Below are 27,136 nucleotides of genomic sequence, written 5' to 3'. Positions count from 1 at the left end.
AAATGGAGTGAACGAATATAAGATAACAACGTACGTTATGGTTACAGCTATGTTACCAACAGCGACAGCAACAAGAAGATGATATATTGGCCAAGGGTAGGGTGTCCATCCAGGTAAACATTAACATGATTCATTAAAAGAATTCATGCTTAAAATCACACATGCATGTACTTATTTAACGATGATGGTACGTAGGTCATTGTATATATACGACTTTTGATGTAAAAAGTATTTTTCTAGTTTCTTGGAGAGCACGGCAGCAGCAGGGAGGGAGGGAGGTCAAAAGTTGAGTTTTCAGTCTCCCATCCATTAATCAATGGCTTTCTTCTCTTGGGAGAAAGGAATGCTTTATCCCCTCCAATACGTTTATCCTTTACTTCACCCCACCAATCTTTCTCTTCTATCTATCTATATCTATATATGCTTCGGCAGCTGTTAACCATCTCCGACCCCCATTCTATTCCATCGTTTACTGCTCAGAGAGAGAGAGAGAGAGAACGAAAAAAGAAAACAGAAAAGGCAAAGATTCAACTTCAACATCATGGGTGTTCTTGGAGCTGTTGCAAGGCATGTGGATGCACTCATCGGGTACTCGTAATTTTCTTGAATTTAATTAACGTCCAATGGCTGATAAACCTTTTATGTACGTATAATTCTTGATATGTCTTGGGTGGAGACTGTCTAGTTCGAGTGTAGTTGTTTCTTGTCTTCGCTTTCGCGCCAAATTCACATGCAAATGAATCAATGCAAAATCCCAGTCGTCGAAAGTGACCACCCAAATAATATTGGGGTACCAAGTTCAGAATAATATTGGAGTCTGTGTGCATGTATAGATAATAAAGACTTATATATTGTATTCGTTCTGACGACTACTGGTTTCTTGTTTGGATGGAAATTAATTGATACGTACGCATGCACTGAACGAGCAGGCCTGGAGTGATGCTTCTTTATCCACTGTAAGTTGAGAATTAAATTAAACTTGCAATACTTATTGTGAAATGAAGGACTAGTGTGTTTGTGTGTGTGTGTGTGAATACATATAAAGCCAAGTAATTAAGTTTGGATTTGAATGGACAGATACGCATCAATGAGAGCCATAGAGAGCCCCTCGACCCTAGATGACCAACAGTGGCTCACATATTGGATTCTCTATTCATTAATCACACTCTTCGAGCTTACTTTTTGGAAAATCCTTCAATGGTAAGTACATATCTGACGTATGCAGCTAATCAAATTTTTGAACGAACTTATGACTCTACAAATATATGAGTGGGCTGTGGGCTGTGGGCGCGCGGGCATGCAGGGTTCCGTTGTGGGCGTACGTGAAGCTGCTGACGTGCCTGTGGTTGGTGCTGCCCATCTTCAATGGCGCCGCCTACATATACGAGAACGTCGTCCGGAAGTACGTCAAAGTTGGAAGCTACGTCAGCCCCAGCTACTCCGACGGCCACCGCAAAGTCCTCCAGATGATGAGCCTCGACGCCCGCAAGTCTGTCGAGCAATACATCAACCGATATGGCCCCGATGCCTTCGATCGTGTCGTCAAAGCAGTAATTAATTAACCCCTCTCTCTCTCTCTCTCTCTCATATATATATATATATATATATAACTTGGTCCCGTTGTTGTTTGCATTGCAGGCCGAGAAAGAAGCAAAGAAACACTGACTGGGAAACGATTGGAAGAATATTAACACTCCAATACAATACGGCCGGCGTCCACTATATATGCTTTTGTGAAGATGATGAAGAAATGAAACATTTAATTAATTGTTATTGATGTTAAGCTTAAACATTTTGTAAGATCGATGTGTGCTAATTAATTAATATGTGAAGTTGAAGTCCTTCTATTAATTTACACATCAAGAAGGATCATTAAAGAAAAAAAAAAAAAAAAAAAGGTGGATCTCTCCAACCATATATATATATAATATGCCTAATTCTCATGCCACTGATGGATTATTTTTGTTGGGTTTCCTTGTTGCATAGGTTTATGTTTATAGGGGATGGAAATAGAATACATGAAATAATTATCTTTTTGGGTTTACAAGGGTATTATTTGTGATAAAAATTAAAGAAATAATTAGAGTCCAATTTTAATTTTATAAATTATAATTTGAGATATAAATAGGGAGCCTTATTTAAAAATTTTATTAGCCAAGAAGACTAGAGGAGTCTAAATCAATTTGGAATTACAACTTAGTTGTGTCCAATTTGAATTGAAATTAAGGAATTAATTAGAAGTGAATTTAAATATAAGAGACTATATATATAATCAAGTCAAGTGTTTAATTAATCTTCGGCTAATATTTAAGATGATATATATTTTTTAGAATTGTTCTAGTTATAATTAATTGCAAGTCACGTTCAGCAAGGTTCTGTGCAATTAATGGATTCATATATTAGAGAGAAATTCTAAAAGATTAATGATTGGGTTGAATGAAAATAATTATCACTTTAGGAAAAGAAAGATATTAAATTTATTTTATTGCAATTAATATGAAAAGAGAAAGATGTTGAATTTACTTTATTATTGGAATAAGCTTTATAAATTAACCTGTTACTGTGTTGATAAAGGCCGATGGAAATAAATCAAAGAATATGATTAATACTAATTTGAAAATAGTTAAAGCTGTATCAAGATGAAATTAGAATATTTTATGGATTGATATATAGAATGGTCAAGATAAAATTAAAAAATATTCTAAAATTTTTATTAAACTATTTATTAAAAATTTTAAAATGCATTGCAGAGCATATGGTTCATTTTTTCATATTTGTAAGGTCTCAAATAAATTTATCTGAATAATTATAAATAAAAAGTTATGTGACTTCTTTTCAACAAGTCATCAAATAAATTTAATAAATACAATAGAAAACACTTATTTTCTATATCCCACTCTTTTTAGCCCTTGGTTAACAAACACTATCAAATGAATACTAATTTGAAGAATAGTGATGATGGAATCAATGTGATTAAATATATACATACATATATATATATATACACACCATGGCTTGTGAATTAATGCACAGATGGATGAGTTACATGAGTTTTCTCTATGTTCTTAGGATGACTGTCATTGTGTGACATCCGTTATTCGCGTCCTCGATTTCGACAGAAAAAGTAAATTGCATATATAAGGTTTTGCCTCACTACATAAAGCGAGGATCGAAATCATGATTTATCGGTGTGAATCTAGTATATCACTTGTCCAACCGCTCAACATATATTTTGAGGTAGTTTTTTCTATGTTCTTGTACCATACATGCCTCTCAAAAGGGAAGTTATTTGTATTGGAATTTTTGGAATGTCATAGAGTGATTAGAAAATCTTTCTAACTCCAAAACATTGTTCGAGTGAGGGGCTTATGTCTTTACATAACAACATAAGCATTCTTTTTCTATTGCAACAACCGTTATAATTGATTCCTCCTAAGGGGAGGAAAACAGGAATTTGGATAACTGCATGGGCCAAATTGCAATAAATTATTTATGTTAAGATGTTTAGCAAAAATTTAATTATAAATAGTACTTAAGAATTCACTAGATAAATTCAAATTGCACTAGGTTAGCAAAAAATAATAATATTAATTAAATTAAACTGTGAGTTTTAACAATTGTAATTTAAGCTAATAATAATAAATAAGTAAATACTAATGTACAATATTAATTCTATATATAAATATTTACATTAGAGGGGTAATTCTTATTACTCTCTTAAAAAAAAATTGCATGAAAGTTCATTGCGTGACATTTAAGGATTATAATTTATTTTTCAAGTAAAATTCAAACAAAATGAACTTCTTGTAATGGTAAAATTGTTTAAAAAATTAGTTATAATTTAAAGATTATAAGTTTAAATCTTATTAGTGAACTTAATTTTTTTATTTTTTAAACTAGATATATAAATAATATTTTAAAAAAATACTTTATTAATAGGGGTTCATGTCACCAAAATATATTGTTTGCTTGTATAGTAATTGGAGGGATAACCAATGCTACCGTTACAATTTACTTTTTTAATTTTTTTAAGCAAAGCTTAAATAAAGTGAGTTTTAATGTAGTGATAAAGTTCTTTAAAAAGTTAATTATTATATAGAGATTATGAATTTAAGTTTTGTTAATATAGTTAATTTTTATTTTTTAAATAATATATATATTATTTAAAAAAAACATTTTATTGAGGGAATTTTGTAACATCAAAATAATAGTGTTTGTTCATATAATAATATGAAAGATAATAGTTTTTTTTACCCTAAATTACATAATGGTTCATCATTGCTAATGCTAATTAAGTCACTTTATTTATTTAATTAACCTAGTATTGATAACATTGAAAAATAAAAAGTCCGTAGAGCAACTCAAAATTACATATGTGTATACATATATATATATATATAATAGAGGTAATCATTCTGTATAATATTTTATTTTTTATTTTTATAGTAACATCCATATGAATATTATTTTCCCACAATAATTTTTACCCACCCCCTTTCTTTCCTCTATTAATGCACCTCCAATGCAACAAATCAAGGGAAGAATATATCCCATGGTATGTTTGGCAGCATGAAACTCATGCATGCTTTGATTTTGGAACGAGGCGCAAAACAGTTATCATCTTAAGTTTTGACATATATCCTTCACTGAAGAATATACTATGATGAACTAACAAAAATGCAACTACTTTTAAGAGAGTTGAGTTGAATCCTCGCCCCTCCTATCTTGCAATTAAAAATGTCAATGAAATTCGCCAAAAACAACTTATAGGGCATAAATTAAACTGCTTTATAACACATAATCTAGTTGTTTCACCAACAGTTTCAGGGTGGACTAACAAAAAAGTTATAAAACAGCTTAATGCTAACACTGAAAACTCAAAACCACTTAGAAGAAAGGATATCATACTGCATTTGGCTGATATAACAGCCAACATACAGAAACAGACGGCAAAATTCAACAACAGTTGTCGGCAGATAACATTTCATCTGCAGTGAGATAGCTCGAGATAAACTATGTCACACTTCACCTGTCATGGTCATGCAAATTTTCCTGGGCTTAAAAGTCCTTGCATTTCCTCATCACTTCACAGTAGTCCAAAACTTCAGAATGTCAAAATGTCAAGGCTTGCGTCTTCAGAAAAGGATGTCATTCCTGTGCATTAGAGAAAAGGTCGCATTCATGCATTATAAGTAGATTTAGGGAAAACTTAAAATTTTCATCAGATAAATAGACTTACATCTAAAACTTGTAAATCTTCGCTGATTTCTTCTCAGATTCAGAAACTCTAACGGAACTAGTAGCTGCAGCAAAAGGAATGGTTGAGTGGGTCTGTTTTGATCTATCCTGGTTCGAATTTGGAACAGGTTTAAGTATGTGCTTTGCTCCTGCAGTTAGTTTAATGGGGCCTGATCTCTCAATGGCATCGGCATTAAATGCATCAATGGCAGGTGGTCCTTGGAGTTCTGATGTTCGAATCTGGCCACATCCTACACTGCTTGGTTGATCTCTGACTAAATCAAGTCCAAGTGCTACCATGCCAGTCTTCTGTGTCCTGGAACCAGTCTCTTCTTGGACTGTCAAGCGAGGTATCTTGGTTAGCTTTGCACAATCATCCAATTTAGCCGCAGATCTCTTTCTGATTTTCTTGCTATGCCCGAGCTCTTTAACTGTTGGGCACATTCTCTCTTTGGATTGCATTCTATCTCCATGGATTTTATCAATGGCAGAAGCTGGCATATATCCACGGGCGAGTGGAATAAGTGGAGGCCGAGTCAAGGATGTTGAACCAAGTGAATTTTGCATTCCAGAGTGAGAACATGCAGGATTGCATGGATAGAAAACCTCTGGCGCAGGCCGCACAGAAGAGAGAGTTTGGAGGCCACCTCTAGATATTGTGCAGGAACGATGTATGCCTTCCAAATTGACATCAGGCTGATAATAACCGTGTGATGATTCCTTCTGTTGAGTTGCACTCAACAACCATGGGGGCAAGCGCTTAGAAGAGTTCTGAAACCAAGATGGCTGGGGATTCTCTCTACTATCCTGACGCAAGAAAGGGAACTCAAGCATTGATGTTGTAGCATGAGGCAGTTTCTGCTTGTTTTGCAGTTCAGCAGAATTTAAGCTGGCATTCCCATGACTGGAGGCAAAATTTGAGATTCGTGAGTCAATTTTCAGTGATTGATAACCAGATATGAAGGGCTCTTTGACTGGGAAAGTCCGGGTAAATAATGGAGTGGAAGGATCCAAAGGTAAATAAGAATGAAATTTAGAAATATGATTCCTGTCGATGGAGGGATAGTAACTCTGATATTGGGCATCACTTCCACAGTTGAGGTATGGCTGAGAAAACGTAGAATCTGGAGGTTTCATTTGTAGCATGCTTTGTGATGCCCGACTGATTTGAGTTTCTGATAACCAACTTACCTTCTCTTTTAATTTACTAGAACTTGGCTGTGAGATTAAGTCCTGCCCAAACTCTCTCTCTGACGAGGATCTGTTGATTGCAGCATTTGGCGGACAATGTTCTGCTATAATTTCCTTATCAGTCCAAATATTTCCATCCTCAAAAGATTGCAAGTCCTTGCTGCTTCTACCAACTGTGAACTCTTTACCCATCAGTTTCATTGTTGGTTGGGTTATATGATTTGCAATACGGTCAGGGTTCTCCACCTGATGACCCTTTGCATCTCTAAATTGGTTGTCAACCTGGTTATCTTGTCGGTGCCCATGATGAGAGAGATTCAAACCTGACTCCATATGATATACAGAATGGTTATTTCCCTCCACAGAATCTAAAGACTGGATATCCAATTTTCCGGTCCCTTGTAATCCACAAATACCTACCCAAGGCGAGACAGGTAAGCTAGGGTTCTCTTTCACAGAATTCCAAACAGGAAACAGTTTTAACTGATCCTTTGTCAGTCCTCCGCCATCATGTTTGGTGTCTTTAACATTTGAAAGAACTGCATAGCTGTTCGCCCCATTGCCATGCAAAGGTAAGCACTCAGAAGAAGCTTTTTGTATAGGCCGCATAACCTGGTTAAACACACCTTTACCCCTTGAATTTAACTGGATTAGCTCCCCTTGTGAGTTAAGGGGCAAACCACAGAAATCTTCATTTATGCATTTTTCTTCAGCCATAATTGCTCTTTGCTTCCAGTCTGGAAAGGAACATATACTCTGCATCAATTCCTTCGGTGAAATATGATGGAGAGGCTGATATTGCATAGAATGATTGTTATAATTTACAGTTGTGCTCTGTGATGGATGCAAAAGCATTTGATTTGCATTTCCATTAATTGGAAAGCAAGATGACGAAAGTGAAGGAACTGCCTTCTTGTAGTCCACAGAACAGATTGCAGCATCACTGAATTTAGAATTCCCAGACTGAAATCCAATCAACCTGTCACTGGAATTAGAAGTTCCTAAAGTGCCTCCACTGACCTGAGTATTCATTTCCAAATTATATCCCTCTTTTAGGGTAGAAAGGAATCTTGGGGTGTAAGCATACAAGGGACCATATGATGCATCTGTGTGTCCTTGTTCAAATGAATGTAATTTTTCATTACAGGCTGCAACTTGATTAACAGTCATCGATCTCTCAGATAAATGATCCTGACAACCTATTTGTGGGCTCAGAAGATTTGGCATACCAAGATGGCAAGTATCAGACAACTGCCTTTCACTTACAGTGTGAACCTGTGTTTCATTTTCTGTGCCAATCAAAACATCTTCATCGCTTTCACTCACCTTAGAAATTGCTAAATCTTTACCCCTCTCTATAGGTAAACTCAAACTGCCAATATTTTGTGATTTATGACCCCCAGCAGAAGAAAAAGGCTTCCTTGTTACCAGTATGTCATCCTTATCAGAGAACCTGACATGCCTGTCAACTTGCAGAAGGCCACACTGATTCACTCTACTACCTATCTGTGAGTCATAGACTGTGGAGGCCTCTCCTGAAATTCCTTTTTTGTGATTCTTGAGAATTCCACAAACAGGAAAAGCTGATTTTTTGTGCTTCACCAACTTTGAAGTTTTTGCAAGTTTGTTCTTTTGCCCGGATAGATATTTTACTCTCTGTTTCTTCTTGTGAATAGGTGCAGCATCCCAAATATCCTTCCCTAACCCTTTACTGCACAGTGGAATGCTCAGTTTTGTAGTGCGATCAATAGGAGATTGTAGTTTGGGCTTATGACTTTTACCCTGAGAAAAGCAGAACATAATACTGTGTCACTTTAGCTTACCATACTGTGTCAATGAATTGTAACATACAGTATTTTTGTGCTTCTTAACATAAATTCTTAAAATTCTCCAAGTTTTTCTGTTGCGAAAACTCTAGGTATGGACACAAACCAACAGAAAAGAGATTCACCATAATTTCTGTGTTTTAATAGGCACGCATGTCATTCACATACAGTATCATCAAGATATCAAGTTTAGGATTTTTTGTCTATTACCTGGATGGTATTGAGGTATAAATGCTTAGAAGTTCTCAAAGCAAGCTCCTGGTCTTGCCATGGCACAGAATCAAGCATGTTGACAACTATGAAGTTTGTTTTTCTTGTTTATTGTTTTATTCTTTTTTGTTGCTTTTTTCATCCATCAACATAAGAATGTGAAAGGTCTATCCCAAAACTTGGAACTCCACTTCTGTTGAACCATAACAATTAAGCAACAGTTCCAAGTTCTGAACATGCTGCAGACAGTTATGTGGCACAGAAAGAATTATCCAATGTTAAAAGCAACAGATTTTAACAGCTGTACAAGTTCTCCATACAGAAAGGTGTATGACAGTAAATGATAATCAGAAGGATTAAAAGTCTTCTAAGAAGTTGGCATTTCACTGCCACACATTCAACCAAAAGTTATGAATGTATATTGACAGTCTGGTTATATCTATTTATACAATCAGTCACTCCAGTGACACCTACTTCAATGTATAAAATTTCATGCAGCAAGTCCGATGAATCTACATGCTTGACACCCAATGAATAGAAGATAATTGCATAATCAGAAAGACACATGGCATCCTAGACTCTGTTAGTCTCAAGCTTCAATCCCTAGTATATATGCACAGGGACCAAGGAGGTTTGAATGTGGCAGATTTTTATTAACTCAAACCTTTATCCTCCTGCAGGCTAAAAAACAAGTCTCAAGGCACCACATAAAATACTTAGTCCTAAAGTCTACCATTTTTCAGATAAAAAAGAAATGAATCCTGATGAGCTTGAACAGCATGTCTAAGTGAAGTCATCTCACAGTTGAGCTTTCATTTAATGTACATGAAAGTTGACAAATTCGTACAGATGTAGAATATGTATCTTTGGAATACTAACCATGTACAATTAACAAGATCCATCTCACAAATAGGTTTACTGTTGTTTCATAATTGATGAGAATAACCTGAAGGCTGGGACCTTGAGCCTGTGCTATTCCTTATGGGCTGCAGATATCTAATCTTCATTAATTATTCTAAAAAAGAAAAAATGGAACAGCACCAGACTGTGTAATTGATGCTTTAGTTCTATGCAAAGACAAAACCAACTCAAACACTCATATCGGTGGGCCTAAGTTCCCTTGTAGCCAAAGCTCTTTAATATAGACATATCATTAGCACATTAAAAGCATTAAACTAAATATTCACCATAAGAATTCCACTAACTTTTCACTTTGAGATAGATGGACAATGGTACACTTAATAATCTTGGTTTTGTTTTGCATGGGTCCTACATTAATCCCTTCAAATTAAGTTGTTCCCATACCACAAGTTGAGTTCCCAGTGTTAGAATTAAGAATATAGGTCCATATGGCAACAAAAAAACAGGTTTCCTAGCGTGTAGTCATGTCTCACATCAATTAAAGATGGAGTACCGCATGGGTATATAAAGTCTTAGGTCAGCCACACCTAACAACAATTGGACAAGTGGATCATTACTATCATTGTAGACCTCATTAGAGATACTAAAGTCGAGGTAAACTTGAGCCAAGGTGGGCCCTCCCACTCTTTGGGTTTGGAGAAATAAGAGCCAAGACATTACATGATTGGATGGTGGAAAAATGGCACGTCCCACATTGGTTGGAGATGGAGTGCTGCATGAATATTTAAGGTCTTAGGTTAGCTACACTTAACAGCATTTGAGTGAGACCATGACAGAGTCAATGCTGCTATGGTCACATTCAGGCATGGTCATTAGGTCAAATCACTTCCTACTACCCTTTTGCTCAGCCAAAACAAGAAAAGAAAAAGGCACAAAAAGGATAAACAGCCTGACTGTTTTTTAGGTCAAAGTTTCAAGTTTTTGAAGATCACCAGGGTCATCTTCTTGTATTTATGTAATTTTCTACAAGAATCCTGTTTTATATTCTATTACCTTATTTCTTACATGAATTATAAGTAATATGTCTAATTTTTGAAATTTTAAATAAATCATGCTTTTATTTTGGTTTTGAAATCAACAGTTATTCATAGAAACCCCGGTTGTGAAAGGTTAATCAAATCTTAGTTTGATATACATTAGGTAATTACCTCAGTAGACAGTACTTTTTTGCCCATTTATTGCCCAGTTCAATATTCTTTGTTGAAGGCCTTTATTTTTGTGCTAAACTTTTTGTTGGATAGCCATAAGACCATCATTGTTGTATTGATAAGAATATTCAGCAATTATGAATCCATGTACAAAATTTGGGTGTAATTGAGATAAGGATGTTATAGTGGGTGTATAGTTATAAAAGAAAAACAAAATAAGAAATGAGATTATAGGTAATTGTCACGGCAGTGCATGACAATTAACAGCTCTCCTGATTCAGCGAGAATCGGAAGAGTGTGCTGGAACAGAGAAGAAGAACAGGGAGGGAAATGTCGAGAAAGAGAAAGAGAGAGAGAGAAAAGGGAGGAAGAGTAGTAGGAGGGAGAATATTTGAGTTTTGATTGAAATTCCAAATTGTCTGTTACAGAAGAAGGAACAAGCATATATAGCTTGTTCCGCGGGTGCTGCCACAGCAAATCACACTACCTCTAACCAACTATTTTGTTCTATTCTAGCACCTGGACACCTGGCAGAACTGCCTTAACAAACTATCCAATTGGAAAAGAAATACAAGCAAGGGAATAAAATACTTAGGTAATACACAGTAGGTAGTATCCGAGTCTAACAAGAAATTTAACCGCAAAAATTTCAGATTCTCCCGTCTCTTGACAGTACCCCTCCCATCAACTATTTCTTGTCCTCAAGAAATACTCAAAATGATGGTTGTCCTTGGAAACTGCTATAACAACGTAGGTAGGTATTCCCAAATGTCCTCCTTGGACAATCTTCCTTGCCACCAGACCCTGACCTGAATGAGAGGTGCTCCTCGATGGTAGACCACCCGTCTCTCCATTATAGCCTCAGGTTTCTTAGGACATTCTTTTTCCTTAGGAAGGGCTGGTAGTTCATGGCTGACTCTTTCATTCCTAGCAGACTTTTTCAGCAAAGAAATGTGAAAGACTGGGTGGATTTTGGTCCCTTCAAGCAGTTGCAACCGGTAGGCTACCTTGCCTACCCGGGCTGTGATGGGGAATGGACCAAAATATTTAGGGCTAAGTTTAGATACCTGCCCCTGGGTGATGGCCTTCAGGTGAACCTTAGTCTCAAATAAACTCTTTCCCCTACTTCAAATTCCTGGTCACTCCTCTTATTAGTGTTTTGCTTCATTCAATTTTGGGTGGCTGCTAACTCTTGCTTCAACTATTGCAGAAGTACCTCCCTTTTGTAGGTACTCCTCCACGACTATGGCTGTGGTTTGACCTCCCATGGCTAGTAGAGTAGGGGGTTTATACCCATAGACAACTTCAAATGGGGACATCATGGTAGAAGCATGGTGGCTGGAATTATACCACCATTGTGCCATGGCCAACCACCGATGCCAACTCCTGGGCTGCCTCATACACATGCATCGTAGATAGGTTTCTAAGCTTTGGTTTACCCTTTCAATCTATCCATCAAATTGAGGATGGTAGGCTGTTGATAGGCTGAGCTCAATGCCCACATTCTTCATCAATTCTTTCCAAAATTGACTTGTAAACACCTTATCCCTACCTGAGATAATGGTCTCGAGAACCCCATGTAAAGCCACCACCTGATCCATGAACACCTTGGCCACTTCTTAGGCCGTGTACGGATGAGCCAACCTTGCAAAGTGCGCAAATTTAGTCCGTTGGTCCACCACCACTAGCACACAATCCTTCCCTTCTGATCTCGGTAGGCCTTCTATGAAGTCCATGGACACACTTAGCCATGGTTGTTCTGGGATCGGTAGGGGCTGCAACAATCCCGAGTAGGCTACATTTTCATGTTTGCACTTCTTACATATGTCACACCCTAGAACATGTTCCTTCACTGCACCCTTAAGTTGAGGCCAATGGAATAACTGTTTCACTCTTAGATAGGAATTTTGGATACCCGAATGCCCCCCTAAAGGGGACTCATGCAAAGATTGCAAAATGTTCCTCCTCAATTCAGCATTGTTACCCACAACCACCCGGCCTTTATATCTCAACAATCCTTCCTTTAGAACATACCCTTCAGCTTCACTGCCTCCCACGACTAATTTTTCTAGAATTCCCCTTGTGTGTTCATCCCCCTCATAGCTGTTCACCACTTCACTGCACCACTCAGGTATTACCATAATAATGGTAGTTGCCTCCCCTTCTTTGTGACACCTTGATAGGGCATCTGCAGCCACATTCTCCTTACCTTTCTTATATTGTATGGAATAGTCAAGCCCCTTTAGCTTGGTCATTCCTCTCTTTTGCAATTGAGTCTGCAGCTTCTGCTACAACAAGAATTTAAAAGACTCATGGTCAGTCTTAATTACAAACCTACCCATCTCCAGATAGTGCCTCTATTTCTCCACTGCCAAGAGAACAGCCAAGAATTCCTTCTTGTAGATACTTATTAGGTTTAGGTGCCTTGGACTTAGAGCTTGGCTTAGGAAAGCTATGGGTCTGCCACCCTACATCAGCATAGCCCCAATCCCTACTCTGCAAGCGTCTGTTTCTAGCACAAATGGTTTGTTGAAGTTTGGTAGTCCTAGAGTTGGGACTCTGCTCATAGCCACCTTTAACTTATCAAAAGCCACCTTAACCTCCTATCCCCAATGAAAATTTCCTTTCTTCAACAATTCCGTGAGGGGCTTACTGATGACTCCATAACCCCTCACAAACTTGCGATAGTACCCTGTAAGTTCAAGGAATCCTCTAAGGGCCCTTAAAGTAGTGGGTTTGGGCCAGTTCAACATGGCCTCTACCTTCTTTGGGTCAGTACTTACCCCCTCCCTCGAGATCAGGTGTCCCAAGTACTCCACTTAAGTCTGGGCGAATGCACACTTAGACCTTTTAATGTATAATTAATGGCATCTAAGGACTTCAAAGGTGGTTCTTAGGTGGGTAACATGTTGGTATAAGGTAGGGCTATAAATAAGGATATCATCAAAGAATACGAGCATGAATTTTCTTAGGTAAGGTTCAAATATTTGGTTCATTAAGGATTGGAAGATAGCCGGGGCATTGGTGAGCCCAAATGGCATCACCAAGAATTCAAAATGGCCACGATGGGTTTGGAAGGCTGTTTTATGTATATCCTCGGGTTTCATTTTGATTTGGTGGTAGCCCGACCTTTGGTTAAGTTTTGAGAAAAATTTGGCTTGGTGTAGTTCATCCATTAGGTCTTCCACAAGGGGTATGGGAAATTTATCTTTGATGGTCAAGGCGTTTAGTTGGTAGTAATCTACACAAAAGCATCAAGAACCATCTTTTTTCTTTACCAAAAGGATTGGTGAGGCAAAGGGGTTTTGGCTGGGTCTAATGAAGGATTGGTTCAACATTTCCTTCACCATTTTTTCAATTTTAGTTTTTTGGACAGGTGCATAACGGTATGATCTCATATTGATGGGTTCAATATTTGGTTTGAGGTTAATTGCATGGTCTAAGGTGCAGCTAGGAGGTAGGGTGTTTGGTTCCTCGAATAGGTCCCTAAATTCCATCAATAATTCATCAATAAGGGGCAGTGTGCTTACCTGATCAGGACCCCCTGGTTGGTGGCTGACAGTGAGTTGCAACTCTCCATGATCTTCCCCCTCATGCTTCTCTTCTACTTCTACAATCGAGAACAACTGCGTGAGCTGGCTCCACTTGCTCCGTAGAACTCTCCTCAGCCTCTTTCCTCTGATCATTTTGCAAGTAGCAACCTCCTTCCTACTTATAAGAGTTATCCTCCTATCCCCTTTTTCAAATGATACTTCCATCCGGTTGAAGTCAAAACTTATAGGACTCACTCCCTTCATCCAATCTACCCCCAACACCACATTGCATCCTCCTAGTTGAAGCAGCCCAAGATCTCCTTCGAACTTTTCCTCTTGCATTTCCCAAATGAATCCCAGGCAAGCCGAGTTGCTTAATATCCGGTTTCCATTAGCAAGAGTGACACTTAGGGGTGGTGTACCTGTTAGTGGACACTTGAGTTGCCTAGAAGTGCTCTCATCTAGGAAGCTATGAGTGCTTCCACTATAAATAAGGATTAGCAGACTGCCCTTTTCCACCTTACCCTCTACTTTGATTATTTTGTTGTTGGTGATCCCCTTGAGTGCATTGAGGGATATCTCTCTATTGTCCTCTACTCCTTCATCTTTCGTCCACCTCCTCTCTGTCTTCGTCTTCTACTTTTCTTCCCTTCTGCCTTCTAATAACAGTAATTGACATTTGTATTGGTGACCCAGAAAGTATCTATCTCCACACCTATAACATTCTCCGGGCCGCCTCCTAGGCTTATTAGGCCTCCCACCAAAACTCCTTCCCCCAGCATTACTTCTAACCAGATCCTTGTTAACCCCCTTGTTTTTTCCCTCCTTGTTGTCAATTCCCTATCTGTACAGCCTTCTGCTATTGTACCTTTTGCTTCTTTAACAGTGCCTCCACCATCATCTCTTGCAACTTGGCACTCTCAGCCATAGTTACCTAGTTCGTGGAACGCTCGGTACGTGGAACACAGTACGGGGACGTGGTATGCCACTTTTCCCGGGACACGGTACGTGGGGGGTAGGTTTCATCGATTCACCACTTGGGGTCATGGTACGCTTTGGTGCGCCAAAGTGGAACGTCGATGAATATATAAATTTTTTAAAAAATATTTTAGATTTTTTGACCATATAAATTAGGAAATAGGAACTAATACAAATGATTAAAATTCTTAAGATAGAGAAATGATGAAACTTACATGGGAATTGGGATTAGAAGTTAGGACTTACGAGTTTAGGATTGAAAACAATGAAGACATCAAACAAGATTAATAAGATTCAAGAACAAAGTCTTAAAGGGCTATCTGGTACACATACTTCCTTCTAGAACCCACAAACAGGATCTACCTGTCGAACTTTATATTTGACGTTATTTTAATGTGCAATGAGATGTTTCCCATGTGTATTTCTAGAAAGTACAATGGGAATTATGGGATGTGGAGTCCCAATAAAAACTTAAGCCAAAAAGTCAAAAAGTGAAGCGCAACTCACGAGAGGTGGTTGTGCCTCTCTATAGAGCAGACCCACTAGCTACTCTCCACCAGCTACGACAACTTGACGCCTCACAGTGGAAGAAGGAAACCTCATCTTCATCTTTTGCAACTTAAAGTACTCCATCGTTGAAGAAGCTTCAAAGATTTGTTGTCCATCGTCATCCGTATTCTGTAGTCACCTCTATTTGGAGATGAGAAGCTTAAACGATGGGGAACTTGCTACAACCTCTCTTCAGAACTTATACAGATTTGATCCTCGTCGCTGCTTCCCCTTCTTGACAAAAACCATGAGCTATTGTAAAGAGAAAGGAAAAGTTGTTGCAGAAAGGAAGAAGACAATATTGGTGCAGAGAGAGAGGAAGAAGATGGCAGTAGGGACCCGGGTCTTCATTACCGGAGAACTGGGATGCGTCCCCAAGCGTTCCAAGACGCAAACACACCGCGTTCTAGCGCGCGTGTACTGGAACGCGGTGCTCGGGGGGGTGCGGCGTATTAGGTAACTATGCTCTCAGCTGCCTGCTCAACCGTTCTTAGCCTGATCATCTTTACCGTAGGCCTTAAATCTTTGCTTAGGCCACTGAGGAAGCTAGAAACAAAATATGCCTCCATTAGGTAAGGGTCATGACTACTCATTAATGATCTTAGTTCTTCAAACCTCCTTAAGTATGACCCCACATCACCCATTTGCCTCGGCTTGTTGAACTCTTCGATGGTATTTGACATACTCCCCTCTCCAAATCTCTCACATAACCTTTCAGAGAACTCTCTCCAGGTATAGTTCTCCCTTGCTCGAGTCCACCCTTGAAACCATGCATCCACCCCATCATCAAAATAGGCAGCAGCCAAAGCGACTCTTCTTTCCATTGGCACATTGTACCACTCAAACAATTGCTCACACCTTCTAACCCATAATCTAGGATTAGTCCCTTCAAACGCGGGTATTTTCATCTGGGGCATGGGAAACCCCTGTGGTGGTGGAACAACCTAATCCTCACGACCTCCTCCTATTAACGTTTCAATGTCGTCACCCTGCTCAACATCAATCTCATGGGCTCTGTTTTCTTGATTCACTCTTTCATTCTGTAAAATGGGGTCGTTCCTATCTCTTTGGGGAAAGTTGGGAGACATCCTTACTTGGTTCTCTCGGGTAAACATCAACATGAATTGTTGAAGTTGATTGCCCATCTCCTCCCTCATTTGGTTGATATCGTCTCTCATTCGATTAAGTCCCCCTTCCATCTTGTGATCAACTGTCAAGATCGCATCATGGTTTTTCTGGTTACTAATGTCCAATCAGTCCACTCGATCCTGGAATTCACCCATAGCCGAACTAAGTTGCTGGAGCTGAGACATCTCTTACGCCTCTAACACTCCTTGCCAGGATCAAGGCTCTGATACCAAATGTCACGGTAGTGCTGTGACAATTAACAACTCTCTTGATTCAACGAGAATAGGAAGAGTGTGCTGGAATAGAGAAGAAGAACGAAGAGGGAAATGTCGAGAAAGAGAAAAAGAGAGAGAGAAAAGGGAGGAAGAGCAATAAGAGGGAGAATATCTGAGTTTTGATTGAAATTCCAAATTGTTTGTTACAGAAGAAGGAACAAGCAAATATAGCTTGTTCCACGGGTGTTGCCACAGCAGATCACACCACCTCTAACCAATTATTTTGTCCTATTCTAGCACCTGGACACCTGACAGAACTGCCTTAACAAACTATCCAGTTGGAAAAGAAATACAAGCAAGGGAATAAAATACTTAGGCAATACACAGTAGGTAGTATTCGAGTCTAACAAAAATTTAACCGCAAAAATTTCAGATTCTCCTCTGTCTTGTGATAGTAATAAGGTTTGAGTGGCGCATGTTACGGATAAGATACAGCAGGCACAATTTAAATAGTTTAGACATGTGAAAAGAAGGCTGATAAACAAACTTGTGAAGGGAATGGATGAAATGGAGAAAATTTGAAGCAAAAGAAGGAAAGGAAGACAATGAAACTTAATGATGAGAAACCTTGAATGTGATATGGGATTAATAATGGTCTTATAGATGATGTTGACATAGATAGAGATGGTTGAAGATCTAGATTCATGTAGCAAGCCTCACCTAATGGGTATCTTGTGATTTTATTGTTATTGTTGTCAAATAACAAGGCATTTATTTCTATGTAGAAGCAACGCCTCCAAATTTAGGATCAACCTTTCCTTTAACAATCTTACAATGACCAGACAATAACCAAGAGTCTTTCCATTGTAAATTCAGACTAAGTAATTGAAAAATTCAATTAACAGAAGATCTATGTGACCAGCTTTTCTTGATTTCAATTGACAATCAAGGCAATTTTTTTTAAAAAAAAATTTCAAAATTAGTTAGGCAATTAGCTTTGATACCACTTGTTGGGAAAACCAAACATAGAAACTAAATTCCATCATGCACCCACATAGGATCAAGATCAGAAACATAGATTTAACATGATTCGCCAATTTGACAATGTGCCTAGTCCACAGTTGAAGGAGGAATAAAATTCACTATGTGAATAATGGGTTTATGAGAGAGATAAACAATCTTGCAATGGTGATGTGCATTGATTCTTGGTTAATGGATGCTGTTGTAGGGATCTTCAGAATATTCTGATGATGATTGCAAGATAGAGATGATGGCTTCTAATGGTGGTTTCAATGATGATCGTGATAACTTCGTGTTACCTCATGGTGCATGTTGGTTGTGTTCTAATAATTTGATCCTGATAATAAAGCCTCTGTCAACTTTGTTGATGAAGGTTGGTTCTTGGCTGTGCTTGGAATGATGGTGAATGTTGTTGATGAGATCTATTATAGAGATGATTAAAGTTGTCATATGTTGAAAGAATTTGGTAAAAGACCAACAACAACATATTAAGCCTTAACCCACTATGCAAAGTTGACTATGTAAATCCTTTTGCTTATCCCTACACTTTTCCATTAGGAGCCTTAGCAAGTATCTAGCTTCTATCGTTAACTTACTAAGCATGAAACCAAATTGGTTTTCAGATGCCTTGATTTCTCTCCCAAAGTTTCATGGTGTGGTTCAATAGCTTCTATTCTTCTATAATTTTCCTAACTTTGCATACTTATTTTTATAATAGGAACTAAAACGTTCTTCACCCATTTGTATAACATCCTTTTTAATCTAAGGATCAGATTAAAAATTTTTGTTAATCGAATCTTTTCTCCCATGAATTTTCATGCTTCTATTAGGATATTATCTAGTTCAGCTACTTTACTATTTTTCATTTTTTTCAATGCTTGCATTATTTTTTTGGACATATACGTCTATAGAACATTAATTCCTATCTTCTTCAAAGTTATCCAAAGGTGCCCAACATAGCACTTGTTTGTCCACCTTTATTGAATATCTTCAAAAGATATTGCTTCCATCTCTCCTTGATTGCCCCTTCATTTACAAGTATCTTTTTTGTTTTTGTCTTTTATGCATTTTACTTTATCAAAATCCTTATTTTTCTCTCTTGTCTTGGCTAGTTTATGTGTGTGTGTGTATCTTTCCCCATCTTTTTGTATCAAGTCTTCAGTGTAAATTGTCATAAGCATTTCACTTTATTTCACTACCTGCTTTCTTTGCTTCTTTCATAGCTAGAACATACCTCTTTTAGTTCTCTTCATTACAATATTTATGTAAAGTCTTGTAGCAAGCTCTCTTTGTTTTGATATTTCTTATACCTCTTCATTTTGCTTCCAAGACTCTTTTTGATTTGAGAGTTTTCCCCTTGACTTTCCTAGAACCGTTTTTGTTGTGTTTTCACATGGCAGTAACCATTTCAATCTATATTTGGTTAGCCTTTCTTTCTACAGTCCAATCTCTTCTCTTAGTATTTTTTCCTTGAAAATAGCTTCTTTTTCAACTTTTGATCTCACTATCTAATTCTTGGGCTTTCTTCTGCATCAATTTTTCTCCTCTATTTTTTGATAAGGACATCAATGACCATTAATCCATGTTGAGTGGTCAGATATTCTCCCAATATAACTTGACAATTCTTAAAACATAAGAAGTCATGTTGTCTCATAAGAAAGAAGTAAATTCTTTGGTAGTTGATAAGCCATTTTTATATGTGATCAAATGTTCGTCTCCTTTCTTAAATCTAGTGTTGGCTATGAACATATCACATGCCATGGTAAAATCCAAAATCGCTTTATCCTCATTATTTTTTTCTTCAAATTCATAATTATTAGTTAACTCCTTAAATTCATATAATCCAATCTGATTAAGAATAGGGGATAAGGATTGGTATAAAAGACCTAATCCCACTTGAGTTGTGAGTTATTGCCTATTGATGGGCAACTCTTGACTTGAGTTGTGAGTTATTGCCTATTGATGGGCAACTCTTGACTTGAGTTGTGAGTTATTGCCTATTGATGGGCAACTCTCGGTTTAGTTGTTGATTGACCACACCAATAACAAGTGAGATGGTGTAGACAAATTACTATGGCTGTGCGTTTCGCAAGTGTGTGACTCAATATGATAACCAAAGTCCTTGAGATGTGAATGACCAGTTCTCTGGGGTGAGGATGTGTGTTGGGAGGGTTTGTAGTTTCTCCATGCAAAACAATTGCTTGGTGGATTATGCCATTGTTATGGGATGGTGAACGTAGGCATTGAGGCCAAACCACGTTAAATTTTTGTTTTCCATATTTTTCTTGTGATTTCTATGTGGTTTGTGCGATATAATCCTAACAATAACCTCCAAGTACATCTCTATACCTATCCCCTTCTCTACTACCCAAATGATGATTTAAGTCATATCCTATAATGATTTTCTCTCCTCTAGGTGTTTCTTGTATTAACCCTTATAAATCTTTCCAAAATGTCGTCTTTATCTCCTCTCTTAACCCAGGTTGTGGTGCATAGTAGTAACAATACTCAGCCCTTTCTCCTAGAACAACTTTATCTCTATTCTCATCATAGCCACTACCCAACCCTCTAAAGTCTTATCTACGATAATCTCCACTCCATTCCTTGCCTTATCCTTACCTAAGATCAAAGTTCATATCCAAATTATGTTAACATTTTAACCTTCTCTTCAATCCATCTCACCTCTTGGAGGCACATTATATTAATTTTTCTCTCATGCTTGCCACTTCTATAGTTTTTCCTATCAAAGTCTTGATATTCCATGATTTAATCCTTAATCTATGATCATGGAATAACTTCTTTTTCTCGCATATATCCATAAAATGCACAAATCTTGCAATTAATACTATACCCGTGCACTAATGCAATGGCCATAACTTATTTTTCACTACACTCATGCAATGCGGAGCACCACTAAGAGAGTTATACCTCAATGATTTGCTCATTTGTCTAGAATTCATGTTATTTAATCCGATGAGTTTACATAGATGTTGGCTGTGTCACACAACCCTCCTTTATTCGCGCATGGGCTAAACTATGAATAGGAATGTGCAAATAGACTTCTTGAAAGATTTTGGTAGTCTAGAAAATTAAGTTTTGGTTGCCATAATGGTGCTTGTTGCTCTAATATGGTGGATTGAAATTTGCTTGATACTAATTTGATGTGGAACAACCAGAATTTTGTGAACAATTGAAGAAGCGGAGAAGAATTAAGGAAAAAAGAAGGGAGGAGAAGACCCGAGAGAAGAGGGGGAGAGTGGAGAGGAAATCATCACTTTGTATTTAAAACTTATCTCTAATTACATCATAAGCCTACTTTATAATCTGAAATCCCAACTAAAAGATAATTCAAACCTCTAAACAAATATATAACCAAAGGATAAAATCTAAACAGATTTTATTAAAAAAAATCTAAATTATAAATTCTAAAATTTAACTAAAACTTGAATTCTGATATCAGCCATTAAAATTCAGTACTTCTAGTTTCTCATTATCCATGGTTTTAGAGGCCAGGCATTAGCGCCAAACTAATAGCTTTACGCATGCAGGCCATTTGGTACGAATATTAAAGGGTGATGGATAAAATTAAGAATGGGATAAAATAGTCATGTGACTAAGTAATACTGTTCCACGTTTGGTGATATTACTCACTAGTCAATGATTCTCAAATGACCAATTAGCCCAAATATCTTACAATTATAGAAAATATATACTTAAATTACATAAAAATATATTTTGATTACAGCAATATATATCTAAATACATTTACTTTTTAATGGTTATCTAATTATATTTTCAATAAAATCATTATATATATAATATTATAAGTGAAGAAGGAGAAGAAAATGGGTAGACAGAATTGATGCAGTAATAGAGGGATAAAATTGTCAAAAGGAGCAAAGATTTTACCCTATTGTTGGTCAGACAAATTAAATCCAAGGGGGTGATGGTTTTATTTTATGCCATGGTGGTGGGATTATTTAGCCTAGGGATTAATTAATCCCTCTTGCCTTTTGGTCCCAAACAAGGTATTACCAGTTCAGTTGTAATACCATAATATAAACCTTGTAACAAAAATGTTGTTAAGCTCATATCAAACTACCAATGATTGTATGGTAAAATTTTCACCATATCACTACACTAATTGTTAGTAGCTATAGAATTCTAATTTTTTATTTTTACTATTTTTCATCTCCAGGTGGTCCACATATGCTGACTTCAATCCAATAATCCATAAAGTATTATGTGTATTCCATGCTTAGTCAGCTGCAGATAAGAAACTTTCACACCCATCCATCATATTGTTAATCAATTGTTCTCCTAAGAATTATTAGGTTCACATACTACAGCTGCTGATAAATTTCCCCTTTGTCCAAATTCAGCAGTCCGCTCTTCAGTAATATCAGCACTATCTCGCTGCTATTACTCCAAGATTAACCATAAAATGCGGGACGATATAATGCAATTACATGATTACTCAACAATGGAGATAAGTAATTCATAATGCAGCTAACAAGAGCTACAGAAATCTTTTGATACAATTCTTATTATTTCTTATTCCATCCATAAGAATGCCATTACATTTAGATACATGCCTCAGATCCACACAACACACAGCAGGAAATAAGTTATGATCCAATATGGAATTTTTCTGTACCAGCAGATCAAACATCAGTATCATTTTGGTCTGCATCCTTTGACCCAACACTTCTGATCACTTTTTTGAGCTAACCAAACTGCAAATAGGCCAAACAGTAAGGTAGTACTGCTCAAAATATACATTGAATCCAATTTTTGGCCCTCTTTCTACTTTAATAATGGAGTAGAAGATAATACAAATAATCATGCAAGTCTCAACAAAACAGCCAATCTACGCAAAAACAAGTCCACCTAAAAGCTAGCCCCATGGCTATTGAGATGTCCTTATCTTTAAGCTACAAATGCCTCTGATACTTTTCTGAACTTCTGGCAGTACTGCATTTCCATGCAATCTGCAAACTCATTTCATCATAATAGGATTCATGCTACACCTTGAAGGTTTCATGTTTTTCAAAATTGTCCCTTTGGATCATGTTGAATATGTTTGAAACATGAATTCCAAGATAAATTCTAAGAAAAGTCTACTTTAATCTGCTTATTCCAGTAGTATTCAGCCCATTCAAATGATCTACACCCAACCAATATGGGCAAAAGCCATTTCGTCAAGTTCAACTACGCTCTCAATGGTCAACAAAATGATGATACCAGTTAATCAAGTCCCGTGTAAACAGTAGGAAAAAAACAGCATTATTTATTTTGGATTCACTGCCAAAACAAGGACAGACTCTAGCAAAATCCGTACAGCACAGCTGGAGCACCATACTCCATTCTATAACCTGTTGAAACTTCCCCCAACATGAGAACCCCATGCTATGTTTAACTTTTTTTTCTTTACACTGAACCTCGATGCCGCGTAGCTGCTCACTCAACCAGTACAATTACAAGCTATTGCTTTAGTCTTCGAAGGCTTACAGACTTTAATCAGCTTTTTCAGTAGTTATATAGGACCAATGTGATGAAAAGAAAGAAAGAAAACAAGTAATCAACAAATGACAATCACCACTGTAGCAATGAACAATATTTTATGCTCAAAATCACAAGCAAAGTCCACAATTAATAAAGAGATCAACTATATTTTATGGTAGTAATCACATATTTGCAAGATTATTCGATAAATAAGCAAGATTGTGCCGTCGGAATCACATACCTTTTTCGGAATTGGCTGAACCAATCGATCGACACAGTCTCTTTCATTCTTCTTGCCCTTTTTCAACCTCTTTTGTTTCTTGAACTTGCTAATGGTTTCATTTATCAATTTGGGTTTCTTCATCTTCTTTGCCTTCTTAAATTTCACATTCGATCCAACATCGCCCAAAGCCAAAACCTTTGAATTGCAAGCGCCATCCTCTTGACTACTGTCCTTATTATCGTCGTCGTCGTCGACTACCCTCTCCACCTGCGGAGCCACCGCGAAAATCTCCACTATCGATCTCTTCTTCTGCGCCCTCGACTTCACCCTTATCTTCATCTGCCGCCGCTGCTCGTCCTTTGGAGCGTAAGCAAGGTGTCCATCTACAGTAACACCTAATTTCTCACCTTCCCGACACAAAACCATCTTAGCTAACTCTAGAGCTACCTCCATTTTCTCCGGCTCCAAAATGGTCTCGTTGGCCAATTGGTTGGACGATTCTCCACAAATCTCCGGCATATCTTCGCTGGATCGCACAAGTTCGAGCTCGTCAGACCACCACCTAAACTTCTCGACGGTAATCAAAGGGAGCGAAGCCTCTATATCTTCCCTTCGAGTCTCATCTGATTCCCTACCGAACGGCCAGCTTTTCATTACATCAACTGTCCTCATCTTCGACGCGTACTCTCTACAACACCGAATCATAAAGCTCAACAAACACCACACACACAGAAAACGATAGCGAAATTAGGAAGCACGAGCAACTTACCGGATCGAAAAGCCCTCAACCGCCATCGCCATGCCGCCTCCAAATAGAGAGAGAGGGAGAGAGAGAGAGAGAGAGAGGGAGAGCTATCGAGACTCACATATAATAATAGCACAATAGGCAAAAGAAAGAGATGACGAAGGGAAAGCAATTACACAAAAAAGCAAAATCTCGCCAGAGTTTCTACGGTCGAAATTCAAGTACTTGAGAAAGAGAAAGAGGAAGAAAGCGATACATAAACATAAAGAAACCGTAGAGACTAGAGTAGAGAGAGAAACAAGGACGGACAAACACATGAACACACAACAGGAAGATATCTAGTAGATCAAACGGCGCGACTCATCGACGACAACACAAGCAAGCAATCCGATCTCCAATCGTCCTCGGAACCGCTGGAAATCGATAAATCGAAATCCGATCAGTACTTGTAGAGAGAGAGACCAATTAATCACGGAGAAACAAGAACGCAAGCTCCAATATTCCTAACAAACTTCAACAGAAGAGAGATAAATACATACAGCGACGCGAACCATGCGATGAAGATGCAGATCAGGAGGAGGAGATCGTCCGTCGCCGAGCGGATGAAGCATTCGCGGTTGCAACAGCCGTCAGAAGGAGATTTGTAGAGAGAGAAAGAGAGAGCGTAGAGAGAGAGAGAAGGGGGGTTATTTGGTTTCCCGCTCTGCAGACTCTCTGGTGGTGGTTCGGTTCCGGTCCCAATTCCAGCTCTTTCTTTTCTTTTTCAACCTTATTATTTAAGACTGAGAGCGACCTATGAGACCACAACCGAACCAAAATGGAATATTAAAATATATAATATTATAATTATAATAATAAATAATAGTAAAGAGGGTGACATTATTAGTTTTTTATTTTATTTTATTTTATACACACATACTCCATCGTGAACAAAGATTCGCCTTTCAGGGCAGGAACTCCCACGCGCTGTGTTTCTGCCCGTCCCCCACTCTCCTGCAAGTAATTTTGTACAGCAAAGGTGAAAATAATAATAATAATAATAATAATATTATACATAATAATAATACTTAAAAAAATATCAAATAAAAATAAATAAATTATAAAATAGGCCACTGTATGTTGATTTCAATGTTAATGTCAAATAAATTATTACACTATTAGAACTCAATTTAACAATTATATTTTAAAAAATATTTTTGAACCCATGCGTGTCACATTAATTAGTCACTGTGGTGTATGTATGTCTTTTTAATATTGTCCAATAATATGTTTTAATTTTATTAAAAATATTAAATTTATCCCTAAATAAAATAACTCTACATATATAGCTGCAAATGTTCAATTTGAATCTTACATAGTTGTAATTTGTCTCTAGCTAGTCTTAAAATACAGTGACAAAGTTTATCCTTTTTATGGATAAAAGGTAATTATAACACAATAAATAAATATAATTAAATGAATCTAATAATAAATTTAAAAAAAAAAATTCGTTGAACTTGAGACTTAAAAGTTTGAGGACTTTTTGGCATGAAAGTGAGTCAAAAGACTTTGTTGGCACAAACAAACGGTCATGTTTGGTAGTTGTTAATTTAATTTTTATTAGTTATTGTTAACAAATATTAAATAATTAATAAAATTTCTTGTTTTATTGTTACGGGGTCATATATTCATACACTAATTAAATAAATTAAAATAAGTGTTAGCTTAAATTATAGAATAGAATAGAATAGAATGGAGGGTGCTTTATAATTATAAATTACTTTTAGCTCGAGTCTACGTACATACATTTAAATGGGATGAGTTTGAAGGGTCTGAATTAGGTCGGATCTGGGTCAAATCCAATCCGTTGACAAGCTTATCTGGCTGGCTCCTCCTGTAACCCTAGAGAGCCACGCAATAACCTAGCTCCACTGCCATCATTTCAAACCTAGCTAACCTTTATTCTCCTCCTTTATCCTTTTCTTAGCTTCGCTTGCTTGCCCTCCTTTGATGTCTTTCTCAATCCACTCCCCAAATGGCCTTTAGCTCCCCATTTCTCTTTCATCCCTAAATTCCCTTTTGATCTCTTTTTGCTTAAATCATTTTTTTTTTTTTTTTGTTCATATATCCCTTCTCCCATATACTCCCAAATCGCCCGTAGCCTTTGGTGCCTTCTCTCATTCACTTTAGTCCTTGTCTCTTTATCTATCTGTCCTTGGATATTTGTCCTCTCAAGCCCTTTCTTATAGCATTTTGAAGATCCCTTATTTGGGACTTCCTCTTTGTTCAATTCTTGCTTCGAAACCCTACTCTTAAGCTTACTCTTGAAGCTTGGCATTTCTTCTTCCACAAAGGGGCTTTGTTGTTGATTTGGCCAACCAAAGAAGAGTCTATAAGTTCTTGGCCTCTTAAGCGACTGGTGGTTGATATTGAGCCCTGCCCTCATTTTGTTCCTTCTCTATTGTAGTGATGTTGAAGATGTGTTTGGTTTCTTCTTGTTGCTTTATGCTCTCTATTAGAATATTTGGAAGATATTATTAGAATATTAATTTGTTGTATCTTGAAATGTTTTTTATATATTATTTGTAATTTTTCTATATTTGATTAATTACCTATTTGAGAATAGGTTAAGTCATAAAGATTATATATACCATTGTAGGCTATACCATTCAAAAGATTATAAAATACAATACCATCTATTTCAATATATTTTCTCTTTCAATTTAT

At 37.2% G+C, this 27,136-nt stretch overlaps 2 protein-coding genes across 2 annotated transcripts; one reads left to right on the top strand and one right to left on the bottom strand.

The window, feature by feature from the left end:
* The first annotated feature begins 430 nt into the window (after positions 1-430).
* Positions 431-1,938, top strand: LOC127792419 (HVA22-like protein f). The gene is made up of 5 exons (XM_052322903.1): positions 431-588; positions 930-956; positions 1,078-1,200; positions 1,304-1,550; positions 1,639-1,938. Exons 1-5 carry the CDS (start codon positions 542-544, stop codon positions 1,663-1,665), a joined length of 471 nt encoding a protein of 156 aa, XP_052178863.1. The 5' UTR covers positions 431-541; the 3' UTR covers positions 1,666-1,938.
* A 2,789-nt stretch (positions 1,939-4,727) lies between these two features.
* Positions 4,728-25,159, bottom strand: LOC127792367 (uncharacterized). The gene is made up of 5 exons (XM_052322838.1): positions 24,970-25,159; positions 24,455-24,843; positions 23,704-24,373; positions 5,240-8,211; positions 4,728-5,154 (listed from the first exon to the last, which is right to left on the bottom strand). Exons 2-4 carry the CDS (start codon positions 24,484-24,486, stop codon positions 5,242-5,244), a joined length of 3,672 nt encoding a protein of 1,223 aa, XP_052178798.1. The 5' UTR covers positions 24,487-24,843; positions 24,970-25,159; the 3' UTR covers positions 4,728-5,154; positions 5,240-5,241.
* Positions 25,160-27,136: the final 1,977 nt, after the last annotated feature.

The sequence above is a fragment of the Diospyros lotus genome, chromosome 15 (genome assembly GCF_014633365.1).
Source record: "Diospyros lotus cultivar Yz01 chromosome 15, ASM1463336v1, whole genome shotgun sequence".
In the NCBI taxonomy this organism is placed as follows: domain Eukaryota; kingdom Viridiplantae; phylum Streptophyta; class Magnoliopsida; order Ericales; family Ebenaceae; genus Diospyros; species Diospyros lotus.
The sequence above is the reverse complement of the archived record's forward strand: the minus strand, read 5'-3'. Positions and strand labels throughout refer to the sequence as shown.

Coding starts and splice junctions, on each gene's coding strand:
- LOC127792419 (XM_052322903.1), top strand. CDS start 542: ATGGGTGTTCTTGGAGCTGTTGCAAGGCATGTGGATGCACTCATCGG. Junction 1,201..1,303: donor TTTTGGAAAATCCTTCAATG/GTAAGTACATAT, acceptor GCGGGCATGCAG/GGTTCCGTTGTGGGCGTACG. Junction 1,551..1,638: donor TCGATCGTGTCGTCAAAGCA/GTAATTAATTAA, acceptor TTTGCATTGCAG/GCCGAGAAAGAAGCAAAGAA.
- LOC127792367 (XM_052322838.1), bottom strand. CDS start 24,486: ATGGCGATGGCGGTTGAGGGCTTTTCGATCCG. Junction 24,374..24,454: donor GTTGAGGGCTTTTCGATCCG/GTAAGTTGCTCG, acceptor TCGGTGTTGTAG/AGAGTACGCGTCGAAGATGA. Junction 8,212..23,703: donor TTCAGCCAATTCCGAAAAAG/GTATGTGATTCC, acceptor TGCTTTTCTCAG/GGTAAAAGTCATAAGCCCAA.